Raw genomic sequence first — 18,594 nt, 5'->3', positions numbered from 1 at the left:
ACACACTCACAAATGCAGACGCAGAGAGGATGCAAACAAAATTGACCCTCAAATTTCAGGTGTGACTATGGCGAGTTAGTTGTCGAAGAGATAGTATTGAAATCGTATATTTAGTTACATTTATAATTGCATCACGTTGGGTTTGAAATAGGAGTAAAAAGGAATAGCAAAAAAAAAAGTGCATTCCCTGGCAAAAACCTTTATGAACTTAGTACATACACATATTTTATTTTCAAGTATATGTATTCCCTGCTCCCCTTAATTTAATAACGAAAAAGTTGTTTTCATTGAATTTTAACGGTACCATTCATTGCGAACTCGCGCCACTTGCACTTTGGTCTCTTCCCAGAGTGCAATCGAAAGTTGAGCCAAAGTTGATTGTGCATTTCATTGGTTTCGCCAAATACTCGTTTCATTTCATTCGACATTCAATTGCGCCAAACTTATTTTCTACATCAATTCATTGTATTAAAAGCTCCATAGAGATTGATGAGCGCTTTTGTATGATCAACGAAGTTCAAGCAAAGCAGATTGAGCGCAAACTTTACGGAGCCACATGGGGTTTTCAATTTACGAACAAGATTTAATTAATGCGTATTCTATTAAATCTTTCATCAACATTTTTGAATCTCTAAAGTATTGAAAGCTTAAGTGCTTGCAAGGTCTAGTAAACTTTTATATCTTAAAAGAGCTTTTGATGATGAAACAAACGCTCTTTAATTGTGGTGTTAGCAATGCCTATAAAAAGCTTATTATCTGCTCAGTAATATTGTGATTTTCTTCTTATTAAATTCATTGCATTGTGATAAGAGTGATAATATGTAATTTCGCGACAGTAACTCTATTTTGATTTTGAGAAATAGCTCATTTTCGCCGCAAGCTTTCAACTTAAGAATTCAGCACAAATTAGCATGCATTATAGAATGTTTTACAATTCTAAAAGTACTTTATAAAATTATTTTTCTCATATTTTTTCGAAAAAAAAGTTCAAATTAGCTTCTAAATTGCCACTTTTTTTTAATTTTTATTTGAGTTGTAATTTCGATTTATTTTTATTTCTTCACATTATCGTGTTTATTGCTTAAGATTTAGTTTTATGACATGATTCAGCTACGTGCGCTGTAGGAGCGTGCCGTTGACGTCGTCATGTCACGAACTTAACACTAGTTGAGACGATTATGGCAAGTGTCGAAAACGGCTTATTAGTCTCATCCTTGTACCCGGCTCATTTCTCACACTTAGTTGGTCTTGCGGAGCTTCAATCACAGCTAGTAAGTGTCCGCACACACAATCGCACTTGGGTCCACTTAAAATCACACCTAAATTTCACTTTATTGCGCTGAAAAACTGTTAATTTGAATTTGCAGGAATGCCCAATTAAAAAAGGTGAACTAATTTTATTCATCTGACAAAAGGGCGCACTGATAAAAAGTAGAGCATAACGAGCAAATTATAACTTTTCGGCAAAGTAGAAAACAGATATACAAGTTGAAACAGAAATAATATAAAATGGCTGGCAAACTTTGTAAGTCCGTTTGGCTTTTTTTGATGCTCTACCAACTTTACGCTGCCATTACTTTGCGCGCGCTCTCTTTTGCTCACATCCGTCCGGGGGTTCGTCTCACAAAGCGACTGAAACTTTCAATGAAGCGTAAATGAACTGTGCACTCGCATTTGGCCTGCCGATTTGATTGCAGTCACGCGCCCGCTAGCGGACTGCCACCTCCGTCGAGTGACGCTGTGTGTCAAAGTAAGCGCAGGTGTCTGTGCCACTTCTTCCCAAGACAGGTGGCGTGGATTTGCTAAAATTTATTTGCTCTGTCACTTTAGCCAGCCTACTAAGTCCTTCAATCGAGAGTCCTTTAAATAATAGTCGCAATGCAAAGTGTATAAGGTAAGTAACGGGCAGTGGCAAGCAGCAATGCTGGCTGCATGTGACAATGTAAAGTCGCCAAAAGTTTTTACGACAATTTTCCTGCAGCGTCTGGCGCATTCAAAGCAAAAAGAAAACGTAATGCCAAAAGGAATAATTTTGCCTTAACTACAAATTCATTGTCGTGCGCAAATGTCCTGCGTCCATGGGATGTTGCCGTATCTGTGTGCAAAGGCAACATTGTTTCCACATCACCTGCCAAGCGATCGCCTCGTTTACTTATGTCGTTTAAAGTTTTACTTGATTGCAACTCTACCTTTATTCCAACGAACTGTGAATGGCAAAATCGGAGGGGATTTGTGGTCGTATGTGTGGTTTGCATGAATATTGTAGTTGTTGTCTGTATGTGGGGAGCCTATAAACCAAATCTGCGGCAATGTAAAAGTTTCACTCAATTTGACAAGCATTTAAGGTGTATGGGAAATTGGATTTACATGGCACACATTCACACACACATAGTTGCATTCCGGCAGTGTTGTGTTTGCACAACGAACAAATAATCCGTTATTATCTTCCAACATAAGTCGCACGATTGACTCCCTAGTTACAAGTTAACAATGAGAGGGGTTCTAAGAGTAATATCACAGCATATAGGCAAATAGATTAGTGATGACTGTTTAACCGTTCGTCCGTCAGTTCATCCTCATTATGAGTCCGCCTAAGAAAGGTATAGAAAAGCTGTTTTGACCTCCTTATATTCTGATATAAAAGGATACCAAGTGCAGACAGGTCTTTCTCCAACGGACTGGCGAACTTCGTCTTACTCGGCTTCCATCAGCGGTCGAATACTTTCAAAACTGGTGTGTTTTCGTTCATTCTGGCAACATGACATAGCCAGCGCAGCTGTTGTCTTTTTATTCGCTGGACTATGTCAATGTCGTCGTTTAGCTCATACAGCAGGTTCTATCGTCTGCGGTCTTCGCTGTTGCCTATATTCAAAGGATCATACATTTTCTGCAAAACCCGTCTCTTGTAAAATTCTAGAGTCGTCTCATCAGTTGTTGACATCGTCCATAAAGCAGGTCGGGAATGATGAGGGACGTGGAGAGTTTGGTTTTAGTTCGACCAGAGAGGACTTTACTTTACTTTTTAATGGTCATTCTTCAAAAAGACCTTTTATGGTTTTGTTATATGTATACATATAGTTGATCTTTTGCTTAACGCCAAACGCTCACTTGGCAAAATTCACACCTGTCTTTTATGTACCGATTGTGCAGTCAAGCAAAATGGGTCTGCGTGTGTGTGTTCGTGTGCATTGACAAGCACATTTTCGACAGTTAAACTCCCCCAACAGCGCGCCAACTTAGTAAGCTCGAGTCGAGTTCGGGGCTAAGCATACGCAAATTTGACTAACTTAGCAAATTTTTGATATCCATACTTTTTATTTGCGAAAACTTCTGCAGAACTTGGCGTTCGGCCGGCCTTGCGATAACTCGTGCCACAGCAACGAAGCGAAGTGTGTAAAAATGTGAGTGCACTAAAATAAAACAACAACTTAAATGCTTTGCTCAGCTCAGCTCAGCGCTCATGATACGCTGTGTAAACTCGATTGTAGTGTGTATTACAGATGTGTTTGCTAAGCGACTAAGTGTGTGTGTGTGTGTGTGTGTTGAGTCATCGAGCCAACATAATCTTGTTAGGCGGCAAAGTTTACTTCATAGAAATTTGTCCGACGGCAAAAAAAGTTAGTTGTGTCAAGAAATAAACTGGAAGAATAGCACAGAAAATGGCAAAGAAGTGGAGGATGAAATGTAGGAGGTAACTAGAAGCGCAGCGATGAAGTGAAAGCTGAAATTTTCTTACACTCGACTGCAGCTTGCTGCTTGGCTGCTTGGTTGGCTGGCAGGCTGGTCGATGGGTCGGTGAGAGGGTGACAGTCGACGTGCGACTGCGGCAGGCAGCCGCAATCCTTGCGTAATTTATGCGAGCGACGAGCATCGAAGGCTTACATGGCTTATACTTGATATAATAGAAAATATAAATTTTTGATGGAATTTGCATAATTTCTATAGCAAAGCTGAGTGTGCGGGTGAAATTGGAGAATAAAGTGCATTTATAGTGCAGAAGCACAATATGCGTAGTTAAAAATATGTGTGTTTGTGTGTGTGCGTGTAATCATAAAAATATATGATGCGTTAGTGTATGAAAGCTTCCGTGTCACACTTCTACTAGCTAGCAATGCCAGGGTCCGGTTGCCGCTTCCGTCGGATATAAAGGCAGTAACTCATGTGTGCTTTGAAAATCGAATTTGTGGTCTTTTCACAGGCGCTGTAATGGTTATGTGGCATTGGATTTGTCGTGCTAATTCTCAGGGCTTACTTTATGAATTACGTAACATGCAAAATAAGTTAGTTTACGACCGAAAAAGGTATTTTTCGAAGTTTGTTGTTGTAAGGTAAAAGTTAAAAAACTGGAAAAATTGCGACTGTTCTCAAAGGTATTATAAGAAATACCGTTATACCATGCTCTGAGCAACATGTTGCGAGAATGACAGTTTTAATAGAAAATGTTAAACGTTTCTTTTATATGTTGCTTGAGGTATAGTCAAAGCGAATCACTTATGTCAGGAGCGTTGAATAAACTTCCAATAGATGGAACATACTCTTTAACCTGACTATTAGCAAGTAAAGTAAATTCACAAACAATTGAATTTGCGCACTTACCTTGCCCATATTGACGAAACCATGATCCCTGGCCACTTGATCGGCCACGCCGTTGTCGCCATCCGGTATATGCACCGCCCAGGTGTGGGTATAATGCCCCGCCGCCCCGTCGCTCTCTGTCCCACTGTCGCTCTCCTCGTAGTCGAGTTGATACGTCACACCGCCATCGAGCGCATTCACCGCGCCGCCCGTCAACGACACGCTCGTGTTGTTAACAATGGCGGCGCTGACATTCGGCACAATCGCGAAACCGACATTCAACGTACACAACAAAAACACTAAAAACACATTCAATTGCACACAATTCAATAAAATCCTATTTAAATGCAATGCAGCAAATGTCCGTGCTTTCACTTTGCGCTGGCGGCGGTGATGATGATGTGTATTACTTGTTTGTTCTCGCTGTTGTTGTGGTGCGTGAAAATGTCTACTCAGCGTGTTGGAGGATGAAGTGGCGAATTTCGATTTACGTTTGATCGCATTGTGGCTTATGCTATGCGGTCGTGGAATCACTAAATAACTACTTGTTGTTGTTGTTGTTGTAGCATTAAGAAAACTTGCATTAGTATCACAATATTGTTGTTGCATTTGGCGTTGAATGTGCCGTGGCTGTCCGCTAAACAGCCACCCACCATTGGACGCCTCGTACGCAGTCGCAGCGCTTTGATGCGCAACAGCCGCGTTTATTGTTGGAAAGTTGTTGCTATTGTTTTTGCTTTTGCTTTTATTGGGCATGCTGTCGCTCGCATCTTGTGCATTTGGCGCTAAACTCCATCGTACGACGTCGTTTTTCATTGTGCGTGTGTTGCTGCTTAATTACGAAAGCTCTGCTCACCACTCAGTTCTCAAGTTCTGTGTGAAGTTGTTGTTGTTAGCTTTTCGTTTAGACTTCGTTATTGGAAAATATATGAAAAATATAGCAGATGTTTATGCGCACAGTTGCATTGTCAGTCAATAAAAAACACGAGTTTATGGGTGCGATCACAGAGGGGAGCCTAAGAAGATTGGTTTTGAGCTGAAATGGAGAAGAGAGAAATTTGATTTAATTGTAAGGGTCTTCGTATACATTTTTTTACAATAACTATTTGAGTTTACTTTTCTTTTATTTTAAGTTAAACAAGTAAGGAAAGGCTAAGTTCGGGTGCAACCGAACATTTTATACTCTCGCAATTTATTGATATATTTTTATTAAGATAACACACAATTTGACCCAATTTGAAAATCCTATAATTAGGTATATGATAGCTAAGGGAAGTTACACTATTAGAAGAAAAATATTTCCTCTAAATTAAATTAAGATACCTGAGAGATTTACCGAAATTTTCGATGAAAAATTACCATGGGGCACTGAATTCTTCATATTCGATATTCGGGGCTTTGAAAAGTTATAGTCCGATTTCGACAATTTTTTCACAAGTGATGCCACAGATCATATACAGTATTTGTGTAAAGTTTTATTTCGTTATCTTCATTGTTTCCTTATTATAAAGTGAAGGAATAAGATGGAGTTCAAAATTGAATTACATGGGAAGTTGTCGTGGTTGTGAACCGATTTCATCCATTTTCCACACGTGTCATCAGGGTGTCAAGAAAATATTAGATTCCGAATTTCATTCGAATCGGTCGAGTAGTTCCTGAGATATGGTTTTTGGCCCATAAGTGGGCGATGCCACGCCCATTTTCCATTTTGTAAAAAAATCTGAGTGCAGCTTCCTTCTGCTATTTCTTCTGTAAAATTTTAATGCTTCTGACGTTTTTCGTTAGTGAGATAACCCACTTTTAGTAATTTTCAACCTAACCTTTGTATGGGAGGTGAGCGTGGTTATTATCCGATTTCAACTAATTTCATGGTGTGTGGTGGGGTATGTAAGAGAACCGACTGCAGAAAGTTTGGTTTATATAGCTTTATTGGTTTGCGAGATATATACAAATAACCGATTTGGGGGCGGGGCCACGCCCACTTCCCTAAAAGTTACATCCAAATTTGTCCCTTCCTAGTGCGATCCTTTGTTCCAAATTTTACTTATATAACTTTATTTATGGCTTAGTTATGACACTTTATGTGTTTTCGGTTTTCGCCATTTTGTAGGCGTGGCAGTGGTCCGATTTTGTCCAAAAGCAAACTTCTCACGGTCCCAAGGAACATGTGTTCCAAGTTTCATCAAGATATCTCAATTTTTACTCAAGTTATCCGTTGCACGGACGGACGGATAGACAGACATTCGGATTTTGACGCGTCTCGTCACCCTGATATATCTAACTCATTTAGTTTTATGGCTTACAAACAACCGTTATGTGAACAAAACTATAATACTCTCTTAGCAACTTTTGTTGCGAGAGTATAAAAATTGTATGATTTATTTATGGAAAATAGCTTTTTTATATTTGTAACTCTTAGTACAATACTTTACCAAATTTTCAATTTTTGTTAAGCATTGAATGAATTTTTAATTTAAGACGAAATCTCCTGAATTGAATTTTAAAATTGTTGTTGTAAATGCAAATGTTTTAGTATATTAATTTTGAATTATGTAATATGGGATGAGATTACACCAAGATAGATATCCGCAAGTCATAATTTCGCTGTTGCGGTGGCAAACTTTACCAACCTAAACTCTGCCAAGTGGCAAATATTTACTGTTAATCTAACTGTCAAAAGCAGACGTTTATTATATTTATCTAAGTAGAATATGCCAGCTATTCGCCATACATATGTTTTACTCTTGATAAATTCACCCACGCACACACATCCATATAAGTGAATATATGGGCATATAAATTAGCTGAAATCCCGAAGTGAATCATAGATTGGCTTTATGTGCTCATGGCGGTGACTGATGCAAGAGGGGTAAGGAATTTAATTATCAGTCAAATAGCCAAACAGTCAGAGTGACATAGAGCGCAGAAGTTATAAATCACATGACGAGCGGAGCCGTGCGCCATGTCAAAGTAGCTTCAGGACAGATATGTCGCTTTAAGTATACATATGACTATGTATTTGTGTGTGAGTGAAGGTCGAAGGGTGCAGGGAATTTGTATGTGAGAGTCGAGCTATGTTGTTGTGGCGTTTATCATTTGTCATGTTGTGACAGTTGTTGGTTTACATATTTTGACACTTGTCAGCTAAGAAACCAGATTAGCAACGGCAGCGTTCGCAAGCGTAACTGACATGAATGACAAGCAATCTATGTACCCGTCAGTAACAGCATCAACCTGCCGGTAGTCTATTATCATCAAAAACATATGATGTCCTTTGAAGTCATCAAACATATTGATTGGCTACGTCATTGCGTGCTGACACATTTACACACACATACTTAGAATCCGCTCATTTATTGTAATTGTAAGCAATCAGTGTGGTCAATGGTGCAGCGTGGCTTACCGTTATGACTTCTCTACTCCTCTGTTCCTTTGATAAAGCTTTATCTGCGTTGACAATAAATTTAGCGTATCTTTCAATGTCTGCTTTAGCCGTTATTTGGTCATTGGATTTGCATTAGATGAGAGTCATTAAGCATACACGTGCTCATATAAACTTACAGACATACATACATACTATTTAATTAGAATTATTTGCCATTGTATGTGTAGACATGTTGGTTTATTATAGCCATTGGCAGTCGGTACCAATATGTTGCCGAGAATCGTTGGTGTATGTAAGCGTAGTTGTCCGTTAAGTGCACGAGTATCAGTACATAATAAAGAAATTCCACAATTATATACTACAACCGGAAACTGAAGAGACTATGCCAACATATAAGGGACGTCATGGATTTGTATGTTTTAAGCGCCAAAAATTATGTTAATAGGAATGTTTCGTGCATGTGTTAATACAGTTATTGAAATAAGTTTAATGGGACAACATTTTTATTCAGCTTATACTAAATAGGAAATTTTATATTATTGAATTTAAAGGTCGGAAATTCATTGATGAAACCAATTTCATACTTAATAGGCCATCGACATTTCCTAAAAGAAAAATTAAAAGGAAGTAACGCGTACATACGTTACCGTCATATACCTATGACGGCTCATAACAGTAGAGGACTTTAGCAAACAAATTGGGGAAATATTTTTTTCTGCAGCTAGCCAAACATACACACAGTACTTATGTGCTTATGTACGTATGTGCTCACTTATAGACTTGTCGACAGGCTTTACTTTTCGTTGGCAAGCTTATGAATATGAAGTGTGAGTGTGAAATGTCAAAAGCAGTCAAAAGTACCACTCAAGTCAGACTTCATGTCAAAGTTCAAAACTACTTAAGTTTGACAATTATTCGCACTTATGTGACGCTATGAACATGGTACATGTGTATTTGTGTATTAGCGAGGCATAAATGCGAGCGATGACATACTTTCATATGGCACATTACGGCTCAGAAAGGCGCAAAAAAATATTAAAAAAAAACGAACAAAGTAGGCAGAAAGTAGCAAACGAACGAGACAAATGGAGAAGAGGATAGCCTAAAGGCAACACTAACACACATACTTACAAAACACGCATTAAACCCCATGAAATGTGTTTTAAAAAGCTCAAAACGTTTTATTTCGAAAAAAATATAATTTTGAAAAAAAATTATTTCGAAAAATATATACACTGGTGGCCACATAATTAGGGGCAAAATAAAGTTGAGTAAAACACGCGTTTCAGTTCAATGTTTTTAGCACTAAATTTTCGCTTAGAGACCCACTGTAAATTGCAACGGTATATTATAACTGTACTCAAAAATGTAGCACGTTTTTGAGTGACAAATTTAGACTCTTTTACTAAACTTCGGCGGTTTGATGAATTTATTGTATTTTGAGTGTGCTTGTGCTTGGTCACATAATTAAGGACACCAATTTTTTTTTATTGGATTTTTTATTATTTTAACACAAAAACTTGCGGTAAGTTGTATAAATCATTTGTATATTAACTAAATATTCAATATCAAATAAAATAACTATTATGATATGGGTCGAAAAAAGAGTTGTACTCCAGAATTGAGGAAAATGATTATTTACAAGTACGTGAAGGAAAAAATGTCCATTAGAGCCGTAGCGAAGGAACTTTTATGCTCAAAATCAATGGTTCACAATGCTTTGATTCATTACGGAGGACAGGGAGTAAAATAAGAAAAAAAAACGGCCCAGAAAAACTACTTCAAAGGACGATCGCGTAATTTGTAGAGTTTGCAAGGCGAATTCTTTTTTAACTTCCAGGCAAATTCTTGACACGATAAAGGATCAACTGACCAACGATGTATCAACACGAACCATCAGATGTCATCTTCTTGAATCGCGAGAAAAAAAACCGCACGTATCAATCAAAAACATAAAGAGTCGTATTAAATTTGCAAAGGAGTATATCGGAAAACCCTTAGATTTTTGGAAACAAATACTGTTGAGCGATGAATCCAAGTTTAATTTATTTGGTTCAGATGGGAAACAATTTGTTCGTTAAATTTTCAATAAATCTATACCTTAGAAGATAATAAATATGGTAACTGAAGTTTAAAAAAATATGTCGTTTTTAAATTATAAAATAAACCAATATTTTAAAAGAAAACGGAGTGTCCTTAATTATGTGACCACCAGTGTACATATTTTTGGAACAATCGTGAATTTCTGTTGGCCGAACACACGTTTTTCAACTTCTAACTTTTCGTTAAGAATTTGAAAAGCTATTAACACTCTTCAATTCAGAATAATGATAAGGCTTTTGAATATCTATAAAATCAAAGAGTGTTAGTATTCAACAAAATGGTTTGTTGGGTGATTTAACATGTAGCATACATACATACGCTCGTAAATATGTATGCCGTACATTCAAAGTATTCATGGCGACACGAAAGTGCACTTATTTAAGTTGAAAAGGCAAAATGTCAAACAAACCACAAAACGTCAGCAACAAGAATAAAGCGTGCTTACACGCGCGCTGAAAGAAGTGCTAAAGCAGAGTGACAAAAATGGCATAAAGTGAATTGTGACAGTTTGTAGGCAAAACGCATACATACGAACATAACGAGCAAACGAACTTGATGTGTGACCTTGACCCAGCCGGCGTAATGAGTAGCCAAGTCAAATGTTCTCAAACAATAAAGGGCAATTTCTCACAGGAATGATATGGTCTCAAAGTCAGAGGTACAGCGCACTACTAAAAATATATTTATTTACTTTAAATATTATTTCAGGGAATAAAGTGAGTAAAAATATTTTGATGAAAATTTTCGCTATAAAAAATATGGAATATTAAATAATACGTTTCCGTATTTGATATTCTAAAGTCATTTTGAATAAGTCGGAATAAAAGGTCCTGCGGAGCCCGAATTGTACAAAAGAAAAATCGCACTAAACTGTTACTTTATAGTGGCACCAATGTCGTAAGTGAGCACTTTGGGATTGTGATCTGCCGCTAACCTAACCTCGCCGTTTTTACTGAAATTAAGCCTTTTTATATAACCTGTCGGCGTTTTTCTAGCTGGCAGCCACAAAGAATAGAGGAAAATCACAAACTGTTGAAGTGAACCAGCAAAAAAATCAGCACACACCCGCATATAACATTTTTTTTATGTATGTATAGTTTTCCGGTAACAAAAACAGGTCTTAAACCATCACGCCTATCTGTTTGCAAACAACCTTTTATATATGAAAGCAAAAAAATGTGTGTGAGTGAAAAAAAATCCTTTAACACTGTAAGTCAAAGCAAAATGTTTGCCACAGTTAACGCCTGCATTCAGAGACGAAAAAATTCAAAGTATAGTTTTATGCGCACAACAGACGTAACATTCAAATGGTGTGCTTTGTAAATCAGGCACGCACCTTCACAAAAAACTGGGTGGAATAATATAAACGCTTGCGCAACTGAGTGTCTAGATTACTTGTGTGTTAAACGTTTAAACAAGGCGTTTGCATTGTTATGTTGCCTATTTGTAGGCGCGCGCACACGACTATTGTGCAATAAAACAAAGCACCTGTCATGTGTAACGGTATCCCCAAGATTGCTTGTGAATATTTGGTCAGCTAGAATTTCCTGAAAGCTAATGTGCACCTAAACTACTACCATTTATAGCTGTTATTGCCATCATGCACACATTGTTGTTGCATTTTAGTGAACAAAGTGGAGAGTTATGCGTGTATTATTCTGGAATTGAAACGTATGTATAATCGGTGAAAATAGCTCATGTGCAACGCGTACAGATAATAGCTCACATGAAATAATTTACACTACATACATACATACATATGTAGCACAAACATAGCAGGCGAGCTCTGCACTTACGTTAAAATCTCCTCGCAACCTTAACCAAGTGTATTATAGCATTACAGTATGTTAGATTTATTTTAATACGTGAATATAAATAGACAAATTTACTCACTTTTTTCTAAAATGTCTGCTTGCATGCGCATGTATTGCATACTTTTAGTTGCAAATTCTACTTTCTGCTTCAAATAGTTTCATATTTCAAATCATCTTACATAAACTTATAGCTGGTAGCACTACTTTCATTTAAAGCGTAAAAGCATTATGGCAAAATTTTAAAATTTAATGAAGCATATTTTTGTGCGCAGTCGAGCGTGCTGAGAAATTCATTTCCAAAGTGCATGATTCTAAAAGTTTTACAAGCATTTTTCATAGTATTTTACACAATTTTTAAGCATTAACAATTTTCAAATTCAAAAACTGTTACTACGTTTATGCTTAATTTCTACTCGGTTATATTCTACATGGGTAAAGCCTATAAGCATAAACGGCAAATACTCTACTCGAAGTAAATTCTGAATTGAATTAAATTGAGGGCTGCCACGTATTATAAATGTTGATAGAATTTTTGGTAAATAATATTAAATTTTTAGCGAAAAATTGGCAAAACGGGAACCCTGCAAATGCAATTTGTCAAAACAATATACATCGCTACTGAGTCCAAAAACAGATATATGTCCGTATTTTCCAAATATAAGGGGTGTGCTTCATAAATCGGTTGAGAAGTGTTCGGGCAGAAATGCACGAGCAAAACCGTCCACTGACCGACCCAAAAAAACCGGTTTTTCCACGAAAACCGACTAGCCACTCGTCTAAGTTTTTGCTAAAAACCGGTTTTCGCTACACCATCCGACTACCCACACTTCCACGGGTGGGCCACAAAAAACCTGATGCCAAAAAGTAACCAATAACCGGTTACTGTAGTACTAGACAGCACCAGGCGTTTGCCCCAAAAATTCGGTAATAAGTGGGGTAGGGGTTTTTAGCGAAAAATTGGCAATACCGGAACCCTGTATATGCAATTTGTCAAAACAATATACACCGGCACAAAAAATCAGCTGATTTGACCTTCGACTTAACTCTAAATCAGTTTATGCATTCGAGTTAACTCCTCTACATACGTAATGAAAATGTGTATATTCTATCCGAGTAGATCATTTAACTCGTGGTGAAAAAGTGTTTATGCATGTGGTTTGAACTTACCCGTGTATAATATAACCGAGTAGAAATGAAACATAACGTTGTATGTGTTTGTAAAACTAAGTTCAAAAATCTTTACTTCGAAAACCGAACAAAATTATATCTATATTATGATCCATATATCCATATTAAGTTCTTTTCACTATAAGATGGATGACATTTTTATATAACTGTAATACCATGGTTCTATCAAAAATGTATTAAATATTTTAGAAATTTATTATTAATTATTTACCTGCCAGAGTACACTACGGGGCGATTAAGATTAATAAATAAATGCAGGAGATACTAAGAAAATTCTTCATTTGTTAATATTTAGTTCTAGAGGTAAACTATTTCTTGAGCTCACAAAATTAAATGAGACGCAAATTATTAAATTTTCAAATTCTAATTCAGCCTTAAGGAGTGCGACTCATGTTTGTCTTGCAAATTAATTGTAATCGGCTAGAGGAAGATTGCTCGATAAATAGTCCGCTTACAATATACGCTTATCGCCATTGTATGCTTTCAAAAGCATACTTCAGGGCGCAGAGCTTATCTGCTCCAACACATAGCACACACACACACTCTACCAAACGCACAATCATAAATCGCAAATCTCATAACCCTTCGGCGGAATATTGAGTAATTTATGCATTTAACGGTAGAAATGGACAAATATTTGCATAAAGCTAAGGAAATAGTTGCGAGGACGAATAATTTATGTCAGCGTGGAGAGCGAATAGGGGGCGCTCGCAGCGCTCAGTCCATGTGCACACACATGTACGCGTATATACATACGTATTTTCACATAAGCAGAGGCACATGCACATGTATGAATGAGTGAAAACTTTATTTTCGACGCGCTAGTTAATTTGGTAATAAAGTTTTTGAAATCCTTATTTGGCTTGAACTCAAAGTAAACGCAAAAGTCCAAGCTGTCGTAATAGGGTAACTAATATCCTGCACTTTGTAGATATTTTGTTGCATGTTTCTTTGTGTGTTTTTTTCGGTTTATTTTGTTTTCATTTCGAATGTGAAATCTCATTTGTTTTCTTAATAAAAATTGCTGACACCCGAAAGGCAAATATGAGCTCGTTAAAAACTTTCGCAAAGCAATGCTCGCGAAGAAGCCAACGAATGTGAGTTTCGAAACAACAAACTTTTGGCGAAGCGACAGCGAACACCAGAGCGGGTGGGCGGATGCAGAACACAAAATTAAATGCTGCATGCCGCAGGAGGCAAGCATACAAGTCGGCAATAAATGCATACATACATACATACATACATCTTTCGCTGCTGCTGCTGTTGTCTGGCAGCGCTCGATATGTGCGAAAGGCTAAAAGACTGCAACAAAAATGCCAAAAAAATTCATATCAAAGTTACGCACACATTAGCAAATGGAATGGCAGAGCCGAGTAAGGCATATAATTTATATGTAGGTGTTTGCATGCGTTTGTCTGTGTTGCCTGCAGCTGAAAAGTTTTCAACTGTGTTGCACGAAGACATGCGCTGAAGAACAACTTAAGTCAAAGAAGGAGGTCGACGCGCGCACAAACGAGAGGATGGGCAGCCGCTTAAAAATGTCAGAGACAGTTAGCGGGGTAGAGTGTGCTTGTGCGAGAATTGAGAGTAAGGCAACCTAATTGAAAGCATTAAGTGTCGGCTGCTTGAGTGACACTGCAGGCGTATTGGTTCACGCGTGAAATGAATGGAATTGTAGTAATTTTGTAAAATAATATTTCGGGAGCAAAGAAAAAGAAAAAAAGTACTAACTTGGAAGAATTCGCAAAATAATTACTGTGTTTCGAATGATACTAAGTTTATATATTTGAGAAAAATGCTGCTTCGAGTTTTTGAGTTTTTCTGCAGCCAACAAAAATATTTTAGCAACATATTATACTATCATTGAAATATAATATTCAAATTAAAACTTAAAACTCATTCAGTTATAAAATCACTGGGAAACAAGAAAAAACGTTAACTTCGGCTGTACCGAAGCTAATATACCCTTTACAGGTACATTTCTGTTGGTAACTCTGTGTTTAAGCAAATCTAAAGATGTAAGAAAAAGTAAGTAAAAAAAAGGAAGCATTTTACTAATACTTTTTAGCCGGGTTCTTTGCCAGAAACATTAAGGTTATATAGTTAACCGATCTGAACAATTTTTTCGGAGATTAAATTATTTCCATTAACAATAACTCACACCAAATTTCGTGAAGATATGTAGTAAAATGCGGAAGTTTTCCATACAAGCCCTTGATTTCGATCGTTCAGTTTGTATGGCAGCTATATGCTATAGTGAACCGATCTGAACAATATTTTCGGAGATTAAATTATTTTTAAGAACAATAACTCACACCAAATTTCGTGAAGATATGTAGTAAAATGCGGAAGTTTTCCATACAAGCCCTTGATTTCGATCGTTCAGTTTGTATGACAGCTATATGCTATAGTGAACCGATCTAAACAATTTTTTCGGAGATTAAATTATTTCTATGAACAATAACAATAACTCACACCAAATTTCGTGAAGATATGTAGTAAAATGCGGAAGTTTTCCACACAAGCTGACAAATGAGCAGCTTCTTGAAGAGAAAATAACATCTGCAAAACGATATCTTAAAAACTGAAGGACTAGTTCGTATATAGACAGACGGACATGGCTAAATCGACTCAGCTCAACATACTGATCATTTATATATATACTTTATAGGGTCTCCGACGCTTCCTTCTGGGTATTACAAACATCGTGACAAACTTAATATACCCTGTCTGTTCAGGGTATAATAACACATTTTTTGTATGGAATACACTTGTGAGCTGAGTATCAATAAATCCATGAACTTCATATCTCATACAAACATGCATACACGGAAATATTCGCAATTCGTATGCAATTTTCACACCCGATTGCTTCATTCCCGCATAGCTGATTGATTTCGGTTAATTCGCATTAATGTGCATAAGAATTTCTGCGCTACACTTTCGAGCACACACTGAAAGCTTATTCCTGAAACATTCACATTCACACACATTCTTTCGAAAAATAACTTTCATTACGGGAGTGCAAAACAGTGACTGACCGCGGTCACTCGTAGTGGAGGTTAACAGTAAAGAAGCCGTAGCGTTGCTTAACTGGTGGTGGGCAGGCGAGTGTAAGTTAAAGCTGGCTGCGATTCGCGAAATTTACTTGTTTAATATTTCATTAACCACGCAGGGTAAACAATAAAATTTATTGGGGAAATTACACATTCTATTGCGCGTATTGTTATGTAAGCATATTCAGCTGTCCATGGTTTATTTGCTCACGCGCTTATTAATATTTATTATAATTAACAATATCTGCACGCATGCAAGCATTGTTGGGCTAGGGCGCAAAACCAGACGAATTTATTCACACCACTGTAGTGGGCAGTTATCTGAACGATTAAAGCTACAGACCTTAAAATAATGACGTACCAAAGTTTTAATTTCGATTAAGGTTTAACTGCGGCAGTAAGTGTTGGGTAAGTAGAAATTGGTATCGACTGTCTGATCGATAATGTTCCATAATAGATATATATCGAATCATTATTATCGTTTTATTAAAATTTTCTTCAGAATAGTTATTTGTTTACGAACTCAAAAGTAAATAATTGGTAAGTCAGTATACATATCCAGATCCAAGTAGTTTTGCTACAATATTAGTGTAATGTATCAAATTAATCGATTAATTAAGCGTGTATATCGATCATTTTATATAGCAATTGCCAGCTATGTAACTGTAGTAAAAGTAATTTGAAGTAAATTCGATTAACGTTCCCTATGTGATATGTGTGCAACAGGGCGTATGCGGCACTACTGTAAAGCCAGCACAAGGCACCATGGCGTATACGTAAATTGCAATATTTCGTGGTGTGTAAAATCCATACCATTTAATACAAATGAGAGTGATAACTGCGAAATCGAAAAGGAATTAAGCAAAAACACCGAATTGACCAGTAATGCTGTATAAATATTGATGAACAGATATATATGTTTGTATATGTATGTGCATATAAATAAATGCTTTCTTGGAAGTTGTATTTACGAGTGAATGCTTTTATTTTATTTACCACTGATTTAAATGCCACTTCCCAGTAAAGCGCATACACACACGCTGCAGTTTGTGCTTGTTTTCAGATATATATGTATGTTTGTATGCACATTTATAAAGTATATACATATATACTAGTAGAATATATAGATGTAATCGTAATTTCATGTGCAGGTGTTAATAATCCCTCAAATGTTACTTTTTTATCTCAAAATCTCCTTGCTGAAATGGGATGAAGCTTAAACTGCAACTAAGTTCCGGATTAAACTTAAGTTCAATTCATTTAAATTCATTGAGTTAAGTCTCTGAAATAGCTTAATAGCATCGAAAATTATATTAAGGATAACGAGAGGAAGCGGGTAAGCAAGTATGGTTCGATGTAAGCGGGTTATAAGCGCACATATGACTAAGAGCACATATGTATATTTAAATGAGCAATTGATTTGGTTGTGATACAATCAACCAACAAATACAATAAGTGCCAGATCAACAGTGAAGCATCACAAAATACGAAAATACAACAAAGGAAGTAAACAAGTTTAAGTATTACCGGAGGATTATTCGTTGCAAGTCTGTTAATGAACTCACGCAAGCACGTACGCAATTACACAAATCACATGAGGTGAGCTATGCATACAAAAACACTTTTATACGCGTAATACAAGTTTATACATACATATCTTCATTTATTTGAATGTGCATTGTATGTATGTATGTGATTGGCGTTGCAACCGTTTAGCCGGTTATAGCCGAATCGACGATAGTGCGCCACCTCTCTCTCCTTCGCAGTTCGGCGCCAGTTGGAGATCCCAAGTGTAACCAGTTCGCTCCCCACCTGGTCCCTCCAACGGAGTGTAGGCCTTCCTCTTCCTCGGCTTCCTCCGGCGGGTACTGCATCGAACACCTTCAGGGCTGGAGTGTTTTCGTCCATTCGGACAACATGACCTAGCCAGCGTAGCCGCTGTCTTTTTATTCGCTGAACAATGTCAATGTCGTTGTATAACTCGTACAGCTCATCTTTCCATCGTCTGCGGTATTCGCCGTTGCCAATGTTCTGAGGACCATAAATCTTACGCAAAATTTTCCTCTCGAAAGCTCCTAGTGTCGTCTCATCTGATGTTGACATCGTCCAAGCTTCTGCACCGTAAAGCAGGACGGGAATGATAAGCGACTTGTAGAGCTTGATTTTGGTTCGTCGAGAGAGGACTTTACTGTTCAATTGCCTACTCAGTCCAAAGTAGCACCTGTTGGCAAGAGTTATTCTGCGCTGGATTTCGAGGCTGACATTGTTCGTGTTGTTGATGCTGGTTCCCAGGTTTACGAAATTATCTACGACCTCGAAGTTATGACTGTCAACAGTGACGTGGGAGCCAAGACGCGAATGCGCTGACTGTTTGTTTGATGACAGGAGATATTTCGTCTTGTCCGCTTCGCCTCCTTATCCATGCGGAAAAAACCAGAACAAACGGCACGGTTGTTGCTTCCGATGATATCAA

General features: G+C 37.3%; 1 protein-coding gene across 4 annotated transcripts in view; it reads right to left on the bottom strand.

The window, feature by feature from the left end:
- The window catches only part of LOC105208452 (furin-like protease 1), a 307,454-nt gene that overhangs the window by 130,537 nt on the left and 158,323 nt on the right, over window positions 1–18,594 (bottom strand). For 3 of the 4 annotated variants that reach the window (XM_054225764.1, XM_029037878.2, XM_054225778.1), the window contains one exon: window positions 4,597–5,611. In XM_054225764.1, coding sequence (XP_054081739.1) covers window positions 4,597–5,391 — 795 coding nt within the window. In that variant the 5' untranslated portion in view covers window positions 5,392–5,611. Of the gene's footprint in view, window positions 1–4,596; window positions 5,612–15,226; window positions 15,347–18,594 lie in introns of those variants that run through there. The other variant, XM_054225769.1, reaches the window with a different exon arrangement.

This window comes from Zeugodacus cucurbitae, chromosome 2 (genome assembly GCF_028554725.1).
Source record: "Zeugodacus cucurbitae isolate PBARC_wt_2022May chromosome 2, idZeuCucr1.2, whole genome shotgun sequence".
NCBI classification, from domain to species: domain Eukaryota; kingdom Metazoa; phylum Arthropoda; class Insecta; order Diptera; family Tephritidae; genus Zeugodacus; species Zeugodacus cucurbitae.
Note: the sequence above shows the minus strand (reverse complement) of the source record. Positions and strands in the feature narration are given on the sequence as shown.